This window comes from Chiloscyllium plagiosum, chromosome 25 (assembly GCF_004010195.1).
Source record: "Chiloscyllium plagiosum isolate BGI_BamShark_2017 chromosome 25, ASM401019v2, whole genome shotgun sequence".
NCBI lineage: Eukaryota > Metazoa > Chordata > Chondrichthyes > Orectolobiformes > Hemiscylliidae > Chiloscyllium > Chiloscyllium plagiosum.
Window position 1 is genome coordinate 1,919,633 of NC_057734.1, and position 22,368 is coordinate 1,942,000.

Consider the following 22,368-nt stretch of genomic DNA (forward strand, 5'->3'; position numbering starts at 1 on the left):
ATGGAGTGATGTGAAGGAGGGTGTGGAGGAGGCAGTGAGGGGGCGAGGAAGGTGGGGTGAGGGGCCAAGGAGGATGTGGAGGGTATATGGGGTGGGGCAATGGGGAGGAGGGTATGGAGAGAAGGGAGTGAGGAGGATGTGGTGAGAGATGGGAAGGATAGGGTGGGGAGGATGTGGTGGGAGGGTATATGGAGGAGGGGGTGAGGGGTTTGGGAAAGATTTGACTATAGCCAGTTGATTTTGACTGGAACATTCAGAGCTCCTCACTGCCACTCGATCCTGGGAGGAGGTGGAGCTGGTATTGCTGCTCTCTGGCCTTTCACTGGACTCAAACTGAAGGGAAGCTCAGTGCGACTGGCTGCTGTAGCGAAAGTGCTTTCAGATAGCTCCTGCAGCTGTTCCGGAAGGCTGTCCAGTGTGTGTCTGTGACCTGGGTAAAAATAATCCTGATCTGAAACAAACCCAGACAGTACTGGAGAAACTCAGCAGGTCTGGAAGTATTTGAGGCAAGAGAAACAGTTATTGTTCCGAGTCCCCTTCTGAAGAGGTGAGTCACCCAGCACAGAGTTTGGAGCCGCTGACCTGCTGTGGTAGCCACAGTATTTAATGGCTGGTGCAGTTCAGTTTCTGGCCAGTGCTAACCTGGAGGGTGTTGGTCTGCCTGTGCTGAAGACAGCTCCAAAAACTGGAAGTCATAAAGTTGTCTTAAAAGTGGATAAACCTGTGGGTCAGAATGGGTTGTGTACCTGACTGCCGAGGGGAGATATCAGGAACAGGGCTAACCACCTCCCCCTCCCAGTGGGTCACCTCCCACTTTCCCAGGTTGAAGTCCAGTTGCCACTACTCTGCCCAGTCCATTGATGTCCTCCTAGAGTTTAAAGCTGTACCCCTCACTGTTTACCATCCTGAGTGACCAAACCCTGGAACCTTGGTAGATTGCAGTTAAATAAGGTGGTTAAGAAGGCAAATAGGATAATTACCTTCATTAGCCAAGGCATAGAATCCCTACAGTGGGTGGATGCCATTTGGCCCATCGAGTTCATACTAGCCCTCTAAAGAGGAGCATCCCACCCCCCCATCATATCCATCCTGAACACTATGGGGCAATTTCTTGTGGGCAATCCACCCAACCTACACAACTTTTAGATTGTTAGAGGAAACCCACACAGACACGGGGAGAATGTGCAAACTCCACACAGACAGTCGCCTGAGGGTGGGATCAAACCTGGGTCCCTGGTGCAGTGAGATAGCAGTGCTAACCACTGAGCCACCACGCTATCCGAGAACAGGAAGTTATGCGGGAACTGTGTAAAATGCAAGTTAGGTCACAGTGGAAGTACAATGTGCAGTTCTGGTCACTATCCTCTCAGAAAGATATGATTTCACTGGAGAAGGAGCAGCGGAGGTTTACCAGGATACTGCCTGGGCTGGAGGGAAGGTCTGAGCTCTGGGGAGAGATTGGAGAGACTGGCATTGTTTTCCTCATAGTAGCAAAGTTGGGGAGGGGATTTAATAGAGATGTGTAAGATAGGATTGATAGGGAGGGACACTTTTCCATTAGTAGAGGGGTCTATACCCAGGGGACAGAGATGTAAGACATGAGGTAGAAGGCTAAAGGAGATTTGAGAAGACTTTTTTCATCCAGAAGATGGTGGGAGTCTGGAAGTCTCTGCCTCAGGGTGGCTGTGTCAGAAGCTCTTGTAACATATAAGCTATATTTAGATAATCACTTGTTTTGTCCTTAGCCTCCAAGGTCATGGGTCATGGGCTGGAAAGTGAGATTAGTGTAGTCAGATCTTTATTCACCAACATGGATGTGATGGGCCAAATGTCCTCTTTCTGTGCTGAAAATGACTGTGAATGTGTAATATATTTCAACTTGAAAGGGAATTCCAAAACTGGAGCTGATACATATAAGGCGGTCATTAATAAATCTAGGTAATGTCAGAATAAACTCCATTCTCTGAAAAAAAATGATGAGATTGTGGAACTTGCTACCAGGTGTGAGTAGTTGAAGTGAATCGTAGAGATTCTCTTCAGCACAAGCTGGATAAACAGATGAGGGAGGAAGGAATAAGAGGGAGAGAGTGAGATGATGTCAGTGTGAGAGGAAGGCTGTAGTTGCAGGTTCTGCATTGTCATTTCTATGGAAGTGAAATGTACGTTGTTGTGCACTGTCCATTGGCGAATTATGAGATGTAAGACCATTCAGAGCAGAGTTCATGTGGAAGCCTGGGGCTTGAACTTGAATCTTATGTCATTTGTTTTCTCTCTTGCCAACAGCATTCCAAGAGAGACGTCCAGCCAGCTGCGTCACCTACTCCTGGGTCTCCTGCTCCGTAACCATAAGGACCGCATGGAATTCAGTAAGTGACCAGTTTTCCCTCTCACTGGATACAGCTTAACGAATAGGAGCAGAAATCAACCATTCTCCCCCATCCCCCATTCCAAACCTGGTCCCACATTGAGTCAAATCACTTTCAGCTGATCCTCCACTCAGCTCCACCTTCCTGCCTTATCCCTGTGACCCTCAATTCTTTTAGTGTTCAAACACCCTTCAGTCTCTGAATACACTACATAAGGCAGATAGTACCTGAAAGGGTTAACAGATATTGTGAGAGAAGCTCCACCCATCAGGATATACAGGAGTGTCTTTGGGAGAGCTAACCAGTTTGAAGTTCTATGTAGCTGACAGTAATGTGTCCAGATCAGCTTCTTGTTAAAACCGCTGTAAGATATTCTTGTAGAGAAAATGTGTGAGAGGAACCATCACTCTACTTTCAATTGTTTGGAGCACAAAAGCCGTGTTCTGATTGTAGGATCCAGCCGCTAAGGAGTTAACAGGACGGCTTCCTGATGAAGAGCTTTTGCCCGAAATATTGATTTTCCTGCTCCTCGGATGCTGCCCGACCTGCTGTGCTTTTCCAGCACCACTCTAATCTTGACTCTAATCTCCAGCATCTGCTGTCCCCACTTCTGCCTATTAATGTGTCCATAGCAAGTCTACTCCCACATTCAATGGCTGATCTGATAACCCTCAACTCCACATTGCTGCCTGATCCCTACAACCCTCAATTCCCTTCCTGGTTAAAAATCCATCTCAGTGCCAAATGACCTCCTCCTGTTCTTGAGGAAGCCGTCCTGTTAACTCCTTAGCGGCTGGATCCTACAATCAGAACACGGCTTTTGTGCTCCAAACAATTGAAAGTAGTTTGATGGTTCCTCTCACACGTTTTCTCTACAAGAATATCTTACAGCGGTTTTAACAAGAAGCTGATCTAGGCTCATCTGGATGTTGATGGAACGTTTCCCCAGCACTTACCCAATGCAATTGACATCTTTTTCCCCATTGTGTTTCTTTCCACAGGTGAATTTTTTCATCATCCATTTTTAGATGCCAGTTCTTTGATGAAGAAATGTAAGTGGGGCAGCGGGTGATCTGTGTTGGCAGCTGACGTATGTGCAATGATCCGACTTGATGCTGCAGAGGCCATCTGCGATAGTTTGACCCTGCTGTCTGTGTTTCAGCCTCACAACCCTCTCGTGTAGTTTAGCCTCTCCCAATTGGCAGCCAGATACAGTGGCATCCCTGGGTGCTGCTGGAGGGGGTGAGGTGACAGGTGGGAGTACTTACCCTGAAACAGGAACCGGTTTCTGGCAAGTGGTGCTTTTGGAAGGAAAGGGTGAGGAAAACATTAACGAATATGTTTTGGCAGTGCCGTCCATGAGTTAAGGATGTCTCGAAAACATTTCAGAGCCAAAGGTGTACTTTTGGAAAGTAATCCCTGTGACAACATGGGAAAATGCTGCAGCAAATTTGCACAAAGCAAGATCCCATAAACAGTGACCAGATAATCTGTACTTGATAATCTTTAACATGACTGTTTGTTGGATTTTGTTTTAGAATTTGTTCCCGGGATATGGGCATTACTGCTGGGCCTGCATTTTATTGCCCAGAGGCTGTCGGTCTGAAGACACATGGAGGCAAAATCTGGGACTACCTGTCAAATAATGACCATGAATCCATTGTCGATTGTCAGAAAAACCCACCTGGGTCACTAATGCCCTTTAGGGAAGGAAACTGCTGTCTTTACCTGGTCTGGCCTAATTGTGACTCCAGACACACAGCAATGGGGTCAGCTCTTAACTGCCCTCTGGGCAATTAGGGACGGGCAATAAATGCTGGCCTAAACAGTGATGCCCTCATCTCATGACTGAGTAAATAAAGAAAAAAGACCTATAAGAATGGCAGATTTCCTTCCTTAAAGGACATTAGTGAGCCAGATGGGAACTCCCCCACCAACAATTTCATGGTTATCTTCATTTATTAAATTCACGTTTAACCATCTGGCACAGTGCTATTTGACCACGTGTGCCCAGAACATTAGCTGGGTGATTTGATTACTAGCCTAGTAATAAGCCCACTAGGCTATCAGTTCCCCGGTGTAGTGGTTGTGATGTTACTGTGCTACTTTATATGCTGCATGTGGTGAATGGAGCTGTGTAACTGCTTTGTGTAAGAGGACATTCGCGATGATGATGGTAACTCACGGCTTTGCTCTCTGCTGACAGCTGTCCCAGTGCCTATGCCAGTCTACGCCAGCTCAGCCTCCACCAGTTCCTGCAGCAGCTCCTCCACCTCCCACCTTGCTTCATCTCCAGTAAGTCCATGTGAATCCTCACTGTTCTCCAGTAAGTCCCAGCAGAGTGTGGGGGACTCGGGCGAGGTGGGGGAGGGGCAGGGTGCTGCACGGAAGAAGGGGCTGGGAATGATGGTGGAGGGAATTTGGGAAAGAGCTGGTAGTGTGCCCACCTCTGGCACGTGGGCAAGAACCCGGGGCCATGGTCTCAAAGTGGGGAGAGGAGGAAGTGAGCTCAAAGGACAGGAATAAAAGTCTAGGCTGGATCTCCAGTTTTGAAGGAACTAAAAGCCTTGGATTGGAGATAGTACAGTAACAGTTTCTAAATGAGTTCCTGGGATGAGACGGATGTTCTGTGACGAGGGGCTGAGGAAATGGGTCAGTGTTCCTTGGAGTTTAGAAGATGCACAGGTGATCTCCTTGAAACCTTCATGGGGCTAGGCAGGATGGACACTGACACAATGCACTCTCCCGTCCCTCCCTGAGGGGGGTTAGAGAATCTGGGACACAGGGTGGGGGGGGGGATGTGGGCTCAGGATTAGAGGGCGATCATTTAGGAGTGAAATGAGAAGAAATGACTTCGCTCAGGAAGGTCAGGTATCTTTGGAACTCTGTCCCCAGAGGCTGTGGGTATTGCTGAATATGTTCAAAGCTACGATAAACAGATTTTAGTCCCATGTGGATTTGAGGGGATATGGAGAGCAAGTGGGCTGATAGTACTGAATGGTGACACAGACACAATGGGCTGAATGGTCTTCTAATGCTCCTATTTCTGGTGGTCTTATGGCACCTTGCCTTCCCTAAAAGTCATTCCTGAACTTGTGGTCTTTATGACCCTTCAGTAACTTGGGTGGCACAGTGGCTCAGTGCAACCTCACAGCACCAGGGTTTGATTGCACCCTCAAATGTTTGACTGTGGAGTTTGCACATTCTCCCTGTGACTGTGTGGGTTTCCTCCCACAATCCAAAGATGTGTAGGATAGGTTGATTAGCCATGGGAAATGCAGGGTCCCAGGGATTGGGTGGGATACTCTTCAGAGGGTTAGCACAGACTCAATGGACCAAATGGTCTCTTTCTGCACTGTAGGGATTCTGTGACCTTTGTAGGTACTTCTACGGAGACCCACAATATATGAATGGAATTCACTTTCTTAAACTCTTAGCAAATCAACTCACATTATTTGGGTTGGTATTGCAGTAACTACTCTTATGTGTGTACCCATCACTGTGCCACACCATCCCCAATATCTCCAGGTGCTACTGTTGTGACTGCTCATCCTATTTCTCTTTTTCCTTCCCTCTCTCTTTGTGTTGATTTTGGTTGTTTTGGAGATTCACACTGACAGATGAACTCCACACCAAAGGTCGCTGAAGCAATGTTGCTGTGTTGCTGTGTTGATGCTGAAGATGTCCCTTTAACACTTTCCTCTCCTTTGTACCCAGTCACTAGCCGATGTGCACCAGCTCTCTGAGAAGGTTATCAGTCCCCCTACCCAGGAGAGCCCAGCCTTCCTGCAGGGCTCTAGGGATTCAGGCAGCGGCAGCAGCAAGAATTCCTCCTGTGACATCGATGACTTTGTGCTGGTACCTTACAACAGCCCCACGCAGTACTCTGGTAAGTCTGCTTACTGCAGGACCCTCACATTATCACCCCCATCCCTGGGTAACACCCTCAAAACCACTCCCCACTGTTCCCAGAGCCCTACCTAATTTCTTTTTAAGATACATACACTTCCCAATTTCCCTGACTTTCAGACCAAAGTTGATAGAAAGCACAAAGTAGGTTTCTAACTAAACAAGAATTATTGTTATTGTAAGTAGTTAGACCACAGCTACAAGCAAACAGATATAAAACTATTATAAAAACTATTAACCAAAATTCGAAAGTTCTTTTAAATTTCTCTTTACACACTCTCACACACACAATCACTCACACAATCACACACACACACCCACAATCACAAAACACTCACACACACACCCACAATCTCTCTCTCTCTCACACACACACACACACACACACACACAATCATGCGTAATGACACATGGGCACACACACACATGAGTACAGACACAAATACAGGCACGTACAAACACGCACTCACATAGAAATACACGTAAACATGCATATGTTGACAAACAAATGGGGAAAGTAGATTATTGGTCAAAGTAGATTAACCATAAAGTCCATCCAGTGGTCTCTTCCCAATTCTGATGTTGAGATTATCCGTATGCAGCTAGCCAGGTGCATGGTGTTCAGTTGCCTCTTTCTGGAAGCATCCACTGGTGTGTGAAAAGTAGAGGGACTAATTCATTTGGAAAATGTCTCTGATTTATCCATTCAACAGTCACAGCAACTGCCGCAGGAAAGGGAAGGGTTATTCTTCAAGTTATAACTGAGATTTTCATTCCAGAGAATAGGCAGCTTCTGCTGGAGGCAACAACAGAACAACCCCTTTGTGCCTCTCTCTCTCTGTCTCTCTCTCTGTCTGTGTGTGTATGTCTCTCTCTCTGTAACTTATTTCCTGTTCCAACTTACTCCATCAGCTGAAAGCCAAACAGTTTTGTTTGTAAATAACTCCTCAGCTCCTGATTGTTGGCACATTGCAGGAGCCCACAGTCACTAAATCAGAGTTGCACAATTGTAATCAAATTCCTTGCTGTGAAATTATTCAGCCATCCTGGTAAATCCCTGTTTTTAAAAGCAGTGTGTTCTCATTGCAGTCCACAGATTTAGGGACACATAGTGTCTTATTTGGTTAGCACGCTGCCTCACAGCACCAGGGACCTGGGTTCGATTCCACCCTCAGGTGACTGTCTGTGCGGAGTTTGCATATTCTCCCTGTGTCTATATGGGTTTCTTCCCACACTTCCCACAGGTCAGGTGGATTGGCCAAGCTGAACTGCCCTACTGTGGCATGGATATGCAGGGTCAGGGAATGGGTCTGTGTGGGATGTTCTTTAGAGGGTCAGTGAGGACTCGATGGGCTGAATGGCCCACTTCTAAACTGTAGGGATTCTAACAGAGCTGAAAAGGCATAATACTAACAATGAGTCCTCAGCGCTGGAATTCCCTCTCACACAACTCTCTGACTTTGCAGCAGTCAAAGACTTCCTCAAGTTTGGTGTCAGATTTGTTTGCTCATACAGCTGTGACACACCATTAAACCGTTTTCTGTTTAGTTTGTGGTATTAGTATTTATTGTATGCCCCTAATTTCCCTTGTGTTGTAATATTCAAGGTCCCAAAAAATGCAAATTGTCCTTGTAATGTCTTTGATCCGAACTGATTGTCAAAATTGAGTGCACAGGTGGACGTGTGCACCTCACGTCTGCCCCCTTATCAAAGTGGGGTAAACGTGGGCTGGTTACCATCCTACAAAGTCCTGAGTAGCCCAGCAGTGAATTGTGGCATACATCCATTATCTCCTTATGTTTTCGGAGTGATTAACATGGTGATTGGTTGTGAAGATGTCCAAACTTGTGTCCTTTGAAATTGGGGAGAAAGTAAGGTCTGCAGATGCTGGAGATCAAAGTTGAAACTTTATTGCTGGAACAGCACAGCAGGTCAGGCAGCATCCAGGGAACAGGAGATTCGACGTTTCGGGCACAGGCCCTTCTTCAGGAATGAGCAGAGAGTGTTCAGCAGGAGAAGATAAAAGGTAGGGAGGAGGGACTTGGAGGAGGGGAGTTGGAAATGTGATAGGTGGAAAGAGGTCAAGGTGAGGGTGATAGGTCGGAGTAGGGTGGAGGCGGAGAGGTCAAGAAGAAGACTGCAGGTCAGGAAGGCGGTGCCGGGCTGGAAGGATCCGGCTGAGACAAGGTGGGGGGAGGGGGGATGAAGAAACTGGTGAAGTCCAAGTTCATCCCCTGCGGTTGGAGGGTTCCCAGTCGGAAGATAAGACGCTCCTCCTCCGACCGTCGGGTTGTTGTGGTTTGGCGAATTGGAACGAACTAAATCCAGCAAAGCAGCAATAAATATTGTGATTCCAAGCTCAGACTTGTACCTGGGAGAGAATTGAGAATCCTGGCCAGTCTGTGAAACTGCTGACATCGCTGGTTATTTGTTGCGTAAGGTAATCAAGGGATCATCATAGAATCCCCACAGTGTGAAAGTAGGTCATTCAGTCCATCAAATCCACACTGACCCTCCAAAGAGCATCCTACCCAGACCCACTCCTCCCCACCCCCAGACCTGTAAACCTGCATTTCCCATGGCTAATCCAACTAGCCTGCACTTCCCTGAACAATTTAGCATGGCCAATCCACCTTAACCTGTGCGTCTTTGGATTGTGGGAGGAAACCTACACAGACACAGGGAGAATGTGTAAACTCCACACAGACAGTTACTCAATGGTGAATTGAACCTGGGTCCCTGGAGCTGCGAGGCGGGAGTGCTAACCACTGAGCAGACGTGACCTAAAAAATTGAGCTGGGCGCTGCTCCCAATGAGGGTGGGTTTGCAGACAATGAGGAAGATTTGGAAAGGATGGGCTGAAAGGCTTTTTCTGTGGTGCATCACTCTGAGAACTTGTGGGGCAGTAAAGTTGCAGTCCCTGGGGATAAAACAGGGAGGTGACACCAACATGTACTCAATGAACCAAATGGCCTCCTGCTGTGTTGCAAATGATTCTGACTCATCCGTGAGTGTTTTGTCAATTGGGTTTTTGAAAGGAGAGTGTGTTTATTTGATGTGTTGTTTTTCAGGTGAGCTGCTGAGTGACACAATGGCAGGAAGGACACTGATTGACAGCTTGAATTACAGCAGGTAATGTTTGTTGGTCTCTGTCGAATGCAGTGGGAAACTGGACACAAATTCCCCAGGCTCTTTGACAAGAGCCAGTTCTGTATCGATCATTGTTACAGACGTCACCCTGAGCTCAGCTCAATACTGATCTGTCTGCTTTCATCTGGTTCTCCTTCTCTTCGAGACCAGGCATAACTCCCTAAACGTGATCGGAAAGTGATCGGGGCAGGAGTGAATATCCAGCCCCGCTACCCATCATCATCCCCATGTTCCTTAATCTCCTTTGTATCCGAAAATCCCAAAGATTTACCATCATGCTCACAGACTGAACATCACAGCTCTCTGAGATATACAGCAAATCAAAACATTAGCACTTCAAAACAGCACTGAGGGAGTGCTGCACTGTCGGACGGTCAGTGCTGAGGGAGTGCTGCACTGTCGGACGGTCAGTGCTGAGGGAGTGCTGCACTGTCGGAGGGTCAGTACTGAGGGAGCGCCGCAATGTCGGAGGGTCAGTGCTGAGGGAGTGCCACACTGTCAGAGAGTCTGTGCTGAGGGAGTGCTGCATTGTTGGAGGGTCAGTACTGAGGGAGCACCGCAATGTCAGAGGGTCAGTGCTGAGGGAACGCCACACTGTCAGAGGGTCTGTGCTGAAGAAGCGCCGCACTGTTGGAGGGTCAGTACTGAGGGAGCGCCGCACTGTCGGAGGGCCAGTGCTGAGGGAGCGCCGCACTGTCGGAGGGTCAGTACTGAGGGAGCGCCGCACTGTCAGAGGGTCAGCTTGAGGGAGCGCCGCATTGTCGGATGGTCAGCACTGAGGGAGCGCCGCACTGTCAGAGGGTCAGTACTGAGGGAGCGCCGCACTGTCAGAGGGTCAGTACTGAGGGAGCGCCGCACTGTCGGAGGGTCAGTGCTGAGGGAGCGCCGCACTGTCGGAGGGTCAGTACTGAGGGATCGCCGCACTGTCAGAGGGTCAGTACTGAGGGAGTGCCGCACTGTTGGAGGGTCTGTGCTGAGGTAGTGCCGTACTGTTGGAGGGTCAGTGCTGAGGAACCTGTGGGAATTTTTACTTTCTTATGAAACAGTATATTGAGATGCTTTTTGGCTGTTTGGTGGGGGTGAAACCTCCCATGCATCAGTCTTACAGAAGGGTAGGTCATGTCATTGTGTTCCTGCTCCCGAGAGAGTATTTAATCCTGCCATCACAACCCAGTGAATGACCTGCTTATTATCACATTGCTGTTTGTGAGTGTTTGCTGAGGATAAATTGGTTTTCTATCTGCTGCATTACAATAGCGCCTACATTTCAAATGTTCTTCACTGCTGTAAAGTGCTTTGAGATGTCCGCTGGTTGTGAAAGGTGCTATATGAATGCATATCTTTATTTTTAGTCAGTGTCTGCATTGAAAAGCCTTGTGTTTCACTCGTCAGCATTACTCAGTTTCAGTGTCACTGTGATGCTCTGTTTTGTGTGTAATTCTCTCATTCTCTGCTGTCTGTTTACCAGTGGCTCAGTCCTGACCTCAGCAGGGTTAGCAAGTCACGGGAGACCATCATCCCCATCTGGGTCGTGCAGCAGTTCACCAAGCCCCTCCGGGTAAGACCTCTGCCATGTTGGACAAATCGCAGGTTTTAGTAAGATTTCTTCCTGCCATATGAGTTTGCTGACATTTTCTCAAAAGCATTGCCCCAACTCCTGACATTTAACAAGTTAGAAATTTGCCAACGGTGTGTCTGCCAAGCATTTCAAATCTCACAGCTAAATTTTTAACAGTTTGTGTTCTTGGCTGTGTGGCTGGGTTCTTTAACTGAGCAGGTTTTTAATTGAATAGAATCCCTCCAGTGTAGAGACAGGCCATTCAGCCCATCAAGTCCACGCTAACTCTCTGAAGAGCATCGCACTCGACTCACCCTCCCCTATCCCTGTCACCCTGCTTCCCATGGATAACACACCTATCCCTGGACACTACAGGCAATTTCCCATGGCCGATCCACCCTAATCTGCACATCATTAGACCGTGGGAGGAAACCCATGCAGACATAGGGAGAAGATGTAAACTCCGCATAGACGATTGCCTGTGAAGGCTGGAATTTAACCCAGGTCCCTGGCGCAGTGAGGCAGCAGTGCAAACCACTGAGCCTCTGTGTCACCCCTAGCATTAGATACAATACCCTCTTGTCAACAATTCAGGGGATGGTATATTCAAACCACACCCAGTCACCTGATATAGTCCTGAGGGAGAGACGGACTGTCGGCGGGTCAGTGCCGAGAGAGTGCTGCACTGTCGGCGGGTCAGTGCCGAGGGTGTGCCGCACTGTCGGCGGGTCAGTGTTGATGGAGCACTGCACTGTCGGAGGGTCAGTACTGAGGGAGTTTTGCACTGGTGAAGGTCAGTGCTGCGGGAGCACTACACTGTTGGGGGGTCAGTACTGAGGGGGTTCTGCACTGACAGAGCGTAAGTACTGAGGGAGTGCCGTACTGTTGGAGGGTCAGTGCCAAGGGTGTGCTGCACTGTCGGCGGGTCAGTGCTGAGGGAGCACTGCACTTGTTGGGGGGGTCAGTACTGAGGGGGTGCCACACTGTTGGAGGGTCAGTGCTGAGGGAGTGCCGCACTGTCGGAGGGTCAGTGCTGAAGGAGTGCCGCACTGTCGGTGGGTCAGTGCTGAGGGAGTGCCGCACTGTCGAGGGTCAGTTCTGAGGGAGTGCCGCACTGTCGGAGGGTCAGTGCTGAGGGAGTGCCGCACTGTCGGAGGGTCAGTACTGAAGGAGTGTTACACTGTCGGTGGTGTTGTTTTTGGGTAAGGCATTAGACTAATGCCCAGCTGCTGACTTCAGTTGAATGGAAGGAGCCCACCCAAAGTTGTGAGGAATAGTGTGGAAGCTCCCACCAATGTCCTTGTCTATATTTGTCCCTGAACCTGATTCCCTTAATGCCCTACAATCTGGTCATTTATTACATCAATTTTTATGGAAGCTTAAGTCATAGAGATGTACAGCACGGAAACAGACCCTTCGGTCCAACTCATCCATACTGACCAGATATCCCGAATTAATCCAGTCCCATTTGCCAGCACTTGGCCCATATCCCTCCAAACCCTTCCTATTCATGTCCCCATCCAGGTGCCTTTTAAATGTTGTATTTGTACCAGCCTCCACCACTTCCTCTGGCAGCTCATTCAATACACATACCACCCTCTGTGTGAAAGAGTTGCCCCTCAGATCCCTTTTAAATCTTTCCCCTCTCACTTTAAACCTATGCCCCTCTAGTTTTGAACTCCACCACCGTGGGGAATACACCTTGTATATTTATCCTATCCATTCCCCCACACTTGCTGTGCATTTCCTACACGATAACAGGTACTTCAAGTGCATTCCGTTGGCTGGAACACACTCTGAGGTTCTGTAAGGGGCTATGAATATTGAGGTATTTCTGCTCAGCATCTATGACTTAATTAACAATTGAGTGAATTATGAATAGCACTATTATTTTGTTGTGGTTCTGTTCGCCGAGCTGGGAATTTGTGTTGCAGACATTTCGTCCCCTGTCTAGGTGACATCCTCAGTGCTTGGGAGCCTCCTGTAAGTGCTTCTGTGATGTTTCCTCCAGCATTTGTAGTGGTTTGAATCTGCCGCTTCCGGTTGTCAGTTCCAGCTGTCCGCTGCAGTGGTCAGTATATTAGGTCCAGGTCGATGTGTTTGTTGATAGAATCAGTGGATGAGTGCCATGCCTCTAGGAATTCCCTGGCTGCTCTCTGTTTGGCTTCTCCTATAATAGTAGTTCAAAGTTTGGGTGGAGATTTGTAGCTCGGGTGCTCGTTGTTGTGGTTCTGTTCGCCGAGCTGGAAGTTTTTGTTGCAAACGTTTCGTCCCCTGTCTAGGTGACATCCTCAGTGCTTGGGAGCCTCCCGTGAAGAGCTTCTGTGGTGTTTTCTCCGGCATTTATAGTGGCCTGTCCCTGCCGCTTCCGATTGTCAGTTTCAGCTGTCCGCTGTAGTGGCCGGTAGATATGGATCGTTAGCTGTCTTCCTGTTTGTCCTATATAGTGTTTTGTGCAGTCCTTGCATGGGATATTGTACACTACATTAGTTTTGCTCATGCTGGATATCGGGTCCTTCGTTCTGGTGAGTTTTCGGCATACATGCAGGAACCGGAGTTGTTCGTATGTGGCGCTTAGGCGGTTAGCGCAGGATTCCCATTTTCTGGCTTGTCTTAGCGTCTCTTGCCCGTAGGTGATCAAAGATTGGTTGAAGATTTGTAGCTCGGGTGCTCGTTGTGGTTCTGTTCGCCGAGCTGGAGATTTTTGTTGCAAACGTTTCGTCCCCTGTCTAGGTGACATCCTCAGTGCTTGGGAGCCTCCTGTGAAGCGCTTCTGTGGTGTTTCCTCCGGCATTTATAGTGGCCTGTCCCTGCCGCTTCCAGTTGTCAGTTTCAGCTGTCCGCTGTAGTGGCCGGTATATTGGGTCCAGATCGATGTGTTTGTTGATCGGTTTGAACATATGAGTATTTGGGATAGGATCAGGAGGAGGCTATTTGGCCCCTGGAGCCTCACCCAACATTCAGTGCAGTCATGATTGATCGTTACCTCACCTCCATCTTCCTACGGGGTAGCTTTCTTCGTACCAATCTCCACCTTGAACACACATCAATGTGCTGATCACCCACAGCCCTTGGAGGTAGAGAATGGTGAAGTTTCACTGCTCTCTGAATGAAGAAGTTTCTCACCATCTCGTCGTACACAGCCGCCCCATTCTCCTGAGAGTGTGACCCTGGGAAAGGCTGTTGGGGGTAGCTGGGAACGTGGAGTATTTGAATCTGCTGTGATCTTATTGAGTGGTGGAGCGGGCTCCAGGGACTGAGTGACTCCTAATGGATACAGGCTCTCGATCCAGGAGGAAACAATCTCACTGTGTCTGTGCTGGGAAGCTGCCAAAAAACCTTTAGGTTTCAGTGGGATCATCTCTCACCATTTTAGTTCCAGGGATATAGGCTCTGCCTATTCTGTCAGTGCAGTGATGAGCAGGGGTTCATGTAATGAGCAGTGCTGTATGATAAACCCTCCTGTTGCACCCTTTATAAGCATCTCATGACGTAAACTCTTCCTGTGCCTTGCAGCCGGCTGTGCCAGGAATCCGTCAGCACCTATGGAGACACTGTCCCTATCCCTGTGCCTACACAGATTCTCAATTACCAGCGAATAGAGCAGAACCTTCAGGCTCCGAAGGCCTGCAGCTCTCCAAGGTGAGTCCTCCCAGTGAGTGGCAGGAGCCTGTGTAACAAATGACCTGTGCTTCAAGCCAAAGCCCACTTCCGTCTGGCAGGAGCCTGGTCTTCCAGTGAAATCTGAGCGAGTTATACAGGTGAGAGTGAATTTACCAAACCATTCTGAAAGAAGTTCATACGGATCATATATTGGTACCAACGGGCTGTGTTCCAAGGGGTAAGGGAGACATTTTCATTCATTGCTCAGGGAACCATCATACCTGAGCTTTGTCCTTTTAGGATCTAATGGAGTGGAAACTGGGTGGGTTCTGTTGAGGAAGGGCAGTCTCCTCTTGTTGCAAGAGTTGATGTTTGAGGAACACTTGGTGTATACAAGAGCATTATAGGAGTTTAACTAGCTCACATCATATGGTTGATCAAAAGACCACCTTTGACCCCTGAGCTGTTGGCTGGCAAAGTTCTCTGGGTCAGAGTGGGAGAAAACTACCGTCTGACCTCCAATTAGTCACCCCAGCCGGTAGACTTTTAGTTCAACTCAAATGGAACTGCCATGTATTGCCCCTCCCAAGTTGTCCTGACATGGTGGTCATATGATTTTGTGATCAGTCAATACCATTGCCCTTTCAGTTTCCAGATCTCTAAAATCCCACAGAGGACTGAGAAAACAGCACAGCACAGAAGGGAGCGATTCAGGTCATTGTGCATTTCGCTAGCTGTTTGAGAGAACAATTCTGCTAGTGCCAGTCCCCTGCCCTTTCCCCATAGTCCTGGAAATGTTTCCATTGTGAGCTCGTATCCAGTTCTCTGCTGCCAGCTCTTTGTGAGTCACCATATGTTCAAGCAGAGTGTTCCAGATCATAACAGCCCCCTACACAGAAATATTCCCTGTGTCTCCCTCTGGCTTTAGAACAAAGAACAGTACAGCACAGCAACAGACCCTCCTGCCCAGCATGTCTGCACTGACCATGGTGCCATTCTAAACTAATCCCATCTACCTGCCCATGGTCTATATCCCTCACACCTCACATCGTATCCCTCATTTCCCAGCCTGAGCACCTTCTGCCATGTTCTTGTCCCAACCCCCACACACTGGGCCTTGTTATCACATGGGCTGCTACCACACACAATCCATTGTTAGCCACTAACAGTCCCCATTAACAGCTATTCATTCTCCCAGACTGACATTTATCATTGACCAACTGGTTGTCTCTCTCTCTCTCTCTCTCTCTCTCTCTCTCTCCCTGGCCTCGATCTCCACTGATTATTGACACCAGCAACATATCCCCAACGTCTTCAAGAGATATACTTCTCCTGGGTACAATCAGTTCAGAAGAAAGGTCAGTAGATCTTTCACTCCGCTTTCTCGCTGCTGAGTTTTTCCAGCACTTCTGTTTTTGTCTGATTTCCAGCATCCACAGTTCTTTGGTGTTGTTTGTCTGTATCCCTGTACTCTCTGTCTGATCATGTGTCTGCCTAAATCCCTCTTAAACATTGCTATCATGTCTGCTTCTGACACCTGCCCCTGGCAGTGCTTTCCAGACACTCACCACCCTCTGTGTAAAATGCTTGCCTCACACATCTCCTTTAAGTACTCCTCCCCCCCCCTACCTTAAACCTATGTCCCTGGGTAAAAGGCTCCCAACTATCCACCCTATCCATGCCTCTCATAATAGGCTTCTGTCAGGTCATCTCCTCAGCCTCCCATGCTCTGGTGAAAACAAATTCTAGATTGGAGTGGTGCTGGAAAAGCACAGCAGGTTACTTTAAACCTGTGCCTTTTCATTTTTGAAAGTTGCACCCTGGAGAAAAGACTCCCAACTATCCACCCTATCCATGCCTCTCATAATGTTATAGGCTTCTGTCAGGTCATCTCCTCAGCCTCCCATGCTCTGGTGAAAACAAATTCTAGATTAGAGTGGTGCTGGAAAAGCACAGCAGGTCGGGCAACATCTGAGGAGCTGAGAAGGGCTTTTGCCCAAAACGTCGATTTTCCTGCTCCTCGGATGTTGCCTGACCTGCTGTGCTTTTCCAGCACCACTCTAATCTAGAATCTGGTTTCCAGCATCAGCAGTCCTTGTTTTTACCTCTGGTGAAAACAATCCAAGTTTATCCAATCTCTCCTTATAGCTAATACACTCCAATCTAGACAGCATCCTGGTCAACCTCTTCTGCACCGTCTCCACCTCCTCCTATGGTGCGGCACCAGAACTGCACACAATACTTTAGGTGTGGCTGAAGTAAATTTTTATATAGCTACAACATGACTTGCCAATTTTTATCTTCAATGCCCCGACCAATTAAGGCAGTCTTCTCTATCACCTTATCCCCTTGTGTTGCCATTTGCAATCGTTTGAATATTTGAGTATTTGGGATAGTATCAGCAGAAGGCGATTTGGCCCCTGGATCCTAACCCAACATTCAATGCAGTCATTCCAAGATCCTGTTTGTAGCAATGTTCTGAAGGGGCCTACCTTTTCCTCTTGCATTTGGTCCTCCAAAATGTATCACCTCACACTTAGGATCATAGAATCATACAGTGCAGAGGAGGCCTTTCAGCCCATCGAGTCTGCACTGACACATGAGAAACACCTGACTTTCAACCTAATCCCATTGACCAGCACATGGCCCATAGCCCTGAATGTTATCACGTGCCAAGTGCTCATCCAGGAATGTTTTAAACGATGTGAGGCAAATCGCCTCTACCACCCTCCAGGCAGTGCATTCCAAGTCGTTACCATCCTCTGGGTAAATCCCTAAACCTCCTGCCCCTCACCTTGACCCCATGCTCCCTCGTGACTGACCCTTCAACTCGGGGGAACGGCTGCTCTTTGTCCACCCTGCCTATGCCCCTCACAATCTTGTACACCTCAATCAGGTGGCCCTTCGGTCTTATGTGCTCCAATGAACAGAACCCAAGCCTGTCCAACCTTTTCTCATCACTTATATTTTCCATCCCCAGTAGCAACCTGCTGAATCTGCAGTTATTTAACAGAGACCACACTTGCTATAGTGCCACTTGTTCCAGACCATATTTAAAGCTGTCTCATGGGATTTGGCTGTCACTACTGGGCCAATATTTGACGCCTATCCTTTGAACTGAGTGATTTGCTAAACCCATTGCAGATAGGAGCCACCCACATTACTGTGGGTTTGGAGTCACACACAGACCAGGTAAGGATGGCTGATGTCCTTCCCGAAATGTCTGGCAGAATTTTTCATGAATTCTTCACCGAGAGGGTTGTGAATCTGTGGAATTCCCTGCCCAGTGAAGTAGTTGAGGCTTCCTCACTGAATAGTTTTAAAGCTAAGATCAGTCATTTTTTGAAAAATAAAGGAATGAAGGGTTACGTGGGAGGGTGGGTAAGTGGAGCTGAGGCCACAAGAAGATCAGCCATGATCTGACTGAATGGCAGAGCAGGCTCGGTGGGCCAGGCGGCCTGTTCCTGCTCCCAGTTCTGATGTTCTAATTTAGTCCATTGGTGAAGTTTTGGAATGAAGATGAGAATTATGCAGTAAGCTTTTAATAATCTGAGATGCACGCCACTGAAAACAGATAAAATAGCAACTTTCAGAAAGAATGGGATGAACAGTTGAAGAGGAGAGAAGTGCAGGGTTCTGCAAGGGAATAGTGGGACTAATTGGAAACTCTTTCAAAGCTGGGCAGAATGGGGGTATGATGGGCAGAGTGGCCGCTTCTGCGCTGCATAGCTCCATCATTTCCTCATGTTGCCAATGAAAGATCCGGGTAGTGAACAGGGAACCCAGACAATTAGCCACACTGTCTTCATTTTATTCCCTGACATTCCAAGTCGATGGAATCACTGTTGAGAGTGATACTTCAGGATTCAAAGTCTAAGGGAAGACAAAGCTTCTTCAGTTCCTTGTCTGACTCAGAGTTACATTTGTTTATCCCCTCAGGTCCGGAAGGGTTCGAAGGCCGAGCAATACCAGTCCCTTGGGTTTCAGCAGGACAGGGGCATCCCCTCCACATCCTGGAGAACAGCCATCAACACCATTCCGAAGATTGTCTTCCGGAAACGTGAAATCTTTCTTGCCGTCACCACAAGGTAGGCCATGGTTAGAATCCGGAGCCTTGACATGGACAATCAGTGGGTTCAAAATGCTCAGGGGCAATAGGAACATAGGAACAGGAGTAGGCCATTCAGCCCATCCACCACTCAATGAGATCTTGGCTGATTTGTGGCTCAATTCCTGCCTTTGGCCCATATTCCTTATTATTACCCGTTTGCTTAAAAAAGATATACCCGTCTCAGATTTAAAATTAACAACTGATGCAGCATCCACTGCAGTTTGTGGAAGAGAGTTCCAAACCTCTCCCACCCTTTGTGTGTCGAAGTGCTTCCTAACGTCTCTCCTGAACGCTCTGGCCCTCATTCCCAGACTGTGCCCCTAGCTCTAGAATCCCCAACCAGTGGAAACAGTTTCTCTTTATCTGTCCATGTTTTTTCTGTTAATATTTTGAAGGTTTCGATCAGATCGCCCCTTCAAGAAAACACGCCTAATATGTGTAGTTTCTTTTCATAACGTAACCCCTGAGGTCCCAGTATCATTCCTGTAAACCTACAGTGTATTCCCTCCAAGGCCAATCTCTCCTTCCGAATGGGTGGGGCCCAGATCTGCTCACAGTGCTCCGAGTGAGGTCTAATCAGGGTTCTGTATAACTGCAGCATAACCCCTGCATCCTTGTACTCCAATCCTCTCTATATAAAGGCCAGCACTCCAATCACTTTTCTGAGTGTCTCCAACAGTGTTCGGGTCAGTGTTCCAACAGGTTCAGTAAACATGGGCTGGATTTTACCACCTGGCAAGGAGTTGAGGGTGGAAGGGAGCATGGAGGAACCAGTGATGGGAGGGTGTGGGGGAAGAGTCCTTGCACCTGGAGGCAAACTGAGTGACCTCAATGTTTGTTGGATCAGCAGCAAGCTATGGGGCTGCGGTCTGAGTCACATGGGGAAGCTGCTCAGAAAACCTTGATGACTCCCATCAAACCCATTGTGGAGGGTATCTCCTTATCATGGCACTCTGTCACCCACGGTAGCAATGGCATGGCTTGCCTTCGGTCACTCTATGCCTACCCCCTCACCAAGATTGGCCCCCGGGCCACAACAACCCATTGTCCCCTCTCAGGACAAGTATTTCTTCCACGTGCAATCACAGCATTGTGCACTGCTCCTGATGGTATCCTCTGTGGGGTAGGGGAGTAGACCACTGTCAGTATTATCACACCCACCCACCCCCGCGCCGTCTCCCAACTCCAAGTCACAGCGAGAGGCTGCATAGAGGAGAGGTCCTGAGAGTCACCGATCGCTCAAATGCATTCTCCGCCTCAAACCTTCAAGTCATTCTCCAAACCTTCTCATGGGAATCACCCCCCCTCCCCCCACCCCCAACTGCTCCTCAACAACCCCTCCCACCAAGTTAAAGATTCACCCTGCTCTTCTAGAATTCAAGCTTAGGGCTAGGGTTCTAGAAATTCAAGCTGCAAAAGTAATCATATTGTGAGGGGGTTAATCTACATTTCATTCAGCACTATACAACCAGTGCTACTCTTCTTAAACATTCACTGATGGGACTTCACAATGAAACGTTAAGGATTGTGATGGCACATGAACTAAAATGTTTATTACTGTTTTCCTCGCGCCACTGAGTAATTTTTCTCAAAATTCACAGCCCTGGTCATGTTTTCTTTTTTCTGTGTTCAAGTTGGCACAATCCCTGAGCAACTGGATCAGTTTGCTAGCGCCACTCCTATTGGATCAGAGGCACGGGTTAGACACACCTCACCAGGTGAGCAAGTCCCTCAACTGTCAATCTCATTGGCAGAGGATTTCATAGATTACTCTCAGGATAATTTCCAAGATTCTAGGTTTCTTTTTTACAGCCAAGCAGATAGGTGGCCACACTGATTGGTATTGTGCACCAAGATAGGGTTAATGAATGACCTAATAATGAAAGCATCCAAAGGAAACAACACAATTACATTTTATGTTCAGCTTGACAGAGATAACAGTGAATCTAAGACTAGTATTTTAAACTTAAATGCAGGCAATGATGAGGGCATGGAAGCAATGTTGGCTGAAGTGAGCTGGCAACTTCAGTTGAATAATTGGACAGGAGAGAAACTATGGCAGGGATATTTCAGAATAGGTAGGACAGATACATTCCACTGAGAAAATAAACTTCTAAGGCGAGGACCCATGTCCTGGTATCAAAATTAAAGGAAAAAAAATAATTGCGCAAAAATAGGTGGCAGGTCGGAATATAAAGAATGTCTAAAAAAATTAATATGGAGGGAAAATTAGAGAACAAGAGAAAGCAAGCTAGAAATAGTAAAATAAATAGTAAGAGCTTCTATAACTATTGTGGAAATAAGCTAATAAAGTGAGCATAGCACCGGTAGGAAGTGATTTGGGGAATTAGTAATGGATTATAAAGATAATGGCAAAGGAATTGAACAAATATTTTCATGATAGGGATATAAGTAGCATCCCAGAAGTAGCTACATATCAAGAAATGCAAGTGATGGAAGAAGGCAAGAAAGCTACACTCTCCCAGGGGAGTGATACAGAGCAAACCTTTGGAGCTGTGGGCTGATGAGGTCCAAGTCCAAGTGGACAATACCCAGAGATTTTGAAAGAAGCAGTTTGTGAGATGGTTGATATATTGATATTAATTTTGCAAAGTCCCCTAGTTTCAGGGAAGGTTCCCTTGGATTGTAAAATTGTGAATGTAACTTCTTAGAGGGGAGAGAGAAATCAGGAAACTACAGACTAATTAACATCTGTCATAAGGAACATGGTCAAAGCTATTCATAAAGACATTATGACAGGGCACTTCAACAAATTCCAGTAATCAGGCAGAGTCGACATGGTTTTGTGAAAGGGAAATCTTGTTTAACCAATGTATTAGAGATTTTCAAAGAATTTGCAAATGCATTGTGGATAAAGGGGAACCAATGGGTGTACGTACTTACATTTCCGTGAAGCATTTGTTAAGGTGACACATCAAAGGTTACTGCAGAAAATAAAAACTTACATGTGAAGGATAACATGATGGCATGGAGAGAAGATTGGCTAGCTAGCAGCAAACAGAGTTGGTATAAAAGGGTCAATTTTTGCTTGGCAAAGTCAGTGCTGGACCATTACATTTTCTATAAATGACTTGGATGGACGGACTGCGTGTCAGGTCGCTAAATCTGCTGATGACCAAATGATAGGTAGGAAAGGGACTAAAGGGATAGAGGTAGGTTAGTGAGCGGGCAATGATTAGGCAAATAGAGGGAAATGCAAATTCGCTGTTTGGCAGGATGAATAAAGAAAAATATATTATCTGGATGGTGAGGGATTGCAAAGCTCTGAAATGTGGAAGGAACTGATTGTCCTAGTGAATAATTACAAAAGGTTAGAATGCAGATACCGTAAGTAATTGGAAAATTAGTAGAATATTGTTGGTGATTGCGAGTGGAATCGAATACAAACATAGGCACATTATAGACTGGGAAGGAGAAAGTGAGGTCTGCAGATGCTGGACATCAGAGCTGAAAATGTGTTGCTGGAAAAGCGCAGCAGGTCAGGCAGCATCCAGGGAACAGGAGAATCGACGTTTCGGGCATAAGCCCTTCTTCAGGAATGAGGAAAGTTTGTCCAGCAGGCTAAGATAAAAGGTAGGGAGGAGGGACTTGGGGGAGGGGCGTTGGAAATGTGATAGTGGAAAGAGGTCAAGGTGAGAGTGATAGGTCAG

The 22,368-nt window shown here is 47.4% G+C and overlaps 1 protein-coding gene across 4 annotated transcripts in view; it reads left to right on the forward strand.

Annotated features, from left to right (window-relative positions):
* The window catches only part of LOC122562503 (serine/threonine-protein kinase ULK1-like), a 78,300-nt gene that overhangs the window by 16,321 nt on the left and 39,611 nt on the right, over positions 1-22,368 (forward strand). For 2 of the 4 annotated variants that reach the window (XM_043715344.1, XM_043715345.1), the window contains exons 7-16: positions 2,284-2,366; positions 3,368-3,418; positions 4,573-4,661; positions 6,084-6,255; positions 9,347-9,407; positions 10,894-10,983; positions 14,500-14,625; positions 15,882-15,944; positions 18,526-18,674; positions 20,332-20,415. In XM_043715344.1, the coding sequence (XP_043571279.1) occupies positions 2,284-2,366; positions 3,368-3,418; positions 4,573-4,661; positions 6,084-6,255; positions 9,347-9,407; positions 10,894-10,983; positions 14,500-14,625; positions 15,882-15,944; positions 18,526-18,674; positions 20,332-20,415 (968 nt within the window). The remainder of the gene's footprint in view (positions 1-2,283; positions 2,367-3,367; positions 3,419-4,572; positions 4,662-6,083; positions 6,256-9,346; positions 9,408-10,893; positions 10,984-14,499; positions 14,626-15,881; positions 15,945-18,525; positions 18,675-20,331; positions 20,416-22,368) is intronic. The other 2 variants (XM_043715346.1, XM_043715348.1) reach the window with 2 other exon arrangements.